This window comes from Nicotiana attenuata, unplaced genomic scaffold, assembly GCF_001879085.1.
Source record: "Nicotiana attenuata strain UT unplaced genomic scaffold, NIATTr2, whole genome shotgun sequence".
Classification (NCBI taxonomy): Eukaryota; Viridiplantae; Streptophyta; class Magnoliopsida; order Solanales; family Solanaceae; genus Nicotiana; species Nicotiana attenuata.
Window position 1 is genome coordinate 354,607 of NW_017671109.1, and position 1,259 is coordinate 355,865.

The 1,259-nt window shown below is 37.3% G+C and overlaps 1 protein-coding gene across 1 annotated transcript in view; it reads left to right on the forward strand.

Moving 5' to 3' along the window:
- The window catches only part of LOC109205974 (glycine-rich RNA-binding protein 3, mitochondrial), a 5,147-nt gene extending 4,224 nt beyond the window's left edge, over nt 1–923 (forward strand). Inside the window, exon 4 of the mRNA XM_019368741.1 lies at nt 418–923. Coding sequence (XP_019224286.1) covers nt 418–549 — 132 coding nt within the window. The 3' untranslated portion in view covers nt 550–923. The remainder of the gene's footprint in view (nt 1–417) is intronic.
- The last annotated feature ends 336 nt before the right edge of the window (nt 924–1,259 follow it).

Genomic DNA, 1,259 nt, shown 5'->3' on the forward strand with positions numbered 1-1,259 from the left:
CCCCCCCCCATATTTTATACTGTGAACCTCTTCTGAGTGTCTTTTCTTCACAGCTGTTGTGTTTTTTCTTTTAGCTTGCCAATTGTTCCATATCCTGAGCGTGTTAATGTGGTATGGACTGCATGTGAAAAATTGAACTTTTCTTGTTAGTTGACTAGGTGCTTCTTGGTACAACACCAAATTTTGTGAAACTGGATTATTAACAAAACTGCTTTGTGGTTGCTGGTTAATAGATATGCTTCAAAGTTGTCTCCTTTTTTCCACGTTTATCTATTTATCTTTCCCTTGACACTTTCCTAATGCATGGCATTTAATATAGTAATTGCCATGTGCTTATAGGAGGATTAATTTATGCTGCTCCACTGTTTTATAGTTCCTTGAGGATTAAGTTATGCTCTTTCACTTTCTCATTTGTAGTTCCTGGATGGATGGGTCATCTTTGCTGAGTATGCGAGACCAAGGCCTCCACCTCCTACCTTGCAGAACGATAACACAGCTGGTGGATATGGCAATTATAATGGACCCTCGTATGGCAGGAATAACATGTGAACTTATATCAGCTCGTCATGATTGGGATATCTTGCATCTGCTCAAAGAAAAATTCTTTATGAACCATGGTACTTCAATGGTGTAAACTAAATAGTACATGTATCTATTTTTTGGAAGTTCAGTTACCTGGTGTTTGGTGATATAAAATTGATCAGACCCAAGTTGATGTTCTTTCCAATGGGACATGTATTAATCGATCTATAAGTTCCAAATGCTTAAGTTAATTTGTTTGTATTGGAGGCTTAGGTCTCGTAAGCATGGCTTTGCTTGAACTATTTGCTCTTCCCACTTCGCTAGAATGCTAAATTGTCTGTATTTGTATTGGAATGAAATGAGCCTGAACGGAATGCATATAATTATATAGTTGATAGCTAGTTGGCGGAGTAAATTAATATTTTGCTACATTTACAGTTTGATTTTGTGTCTGATGCGTTAGTGCAACTAAAACATCATGAGAAAAATTTATCTGCACTTGGATTTACGCTAGTTTTCTCCGACTACTTTTGATTATTGGGTCGTTGGACATCCTTTGATTTCGGGAGAAATTCAAAAATAGCCAGATTTGCCACTGGTCGTTGAAAAATAGCCAAGTTTCAAAAGTCATCGAAATTTAGCCACTTTAAATCTGAGCGAAAATGCTGTTCAAAATTCGGAAAAATACGCCCGCAAATTTTACGGGAGTTCCAGCATAAGTATGCTTGAACTCCCGT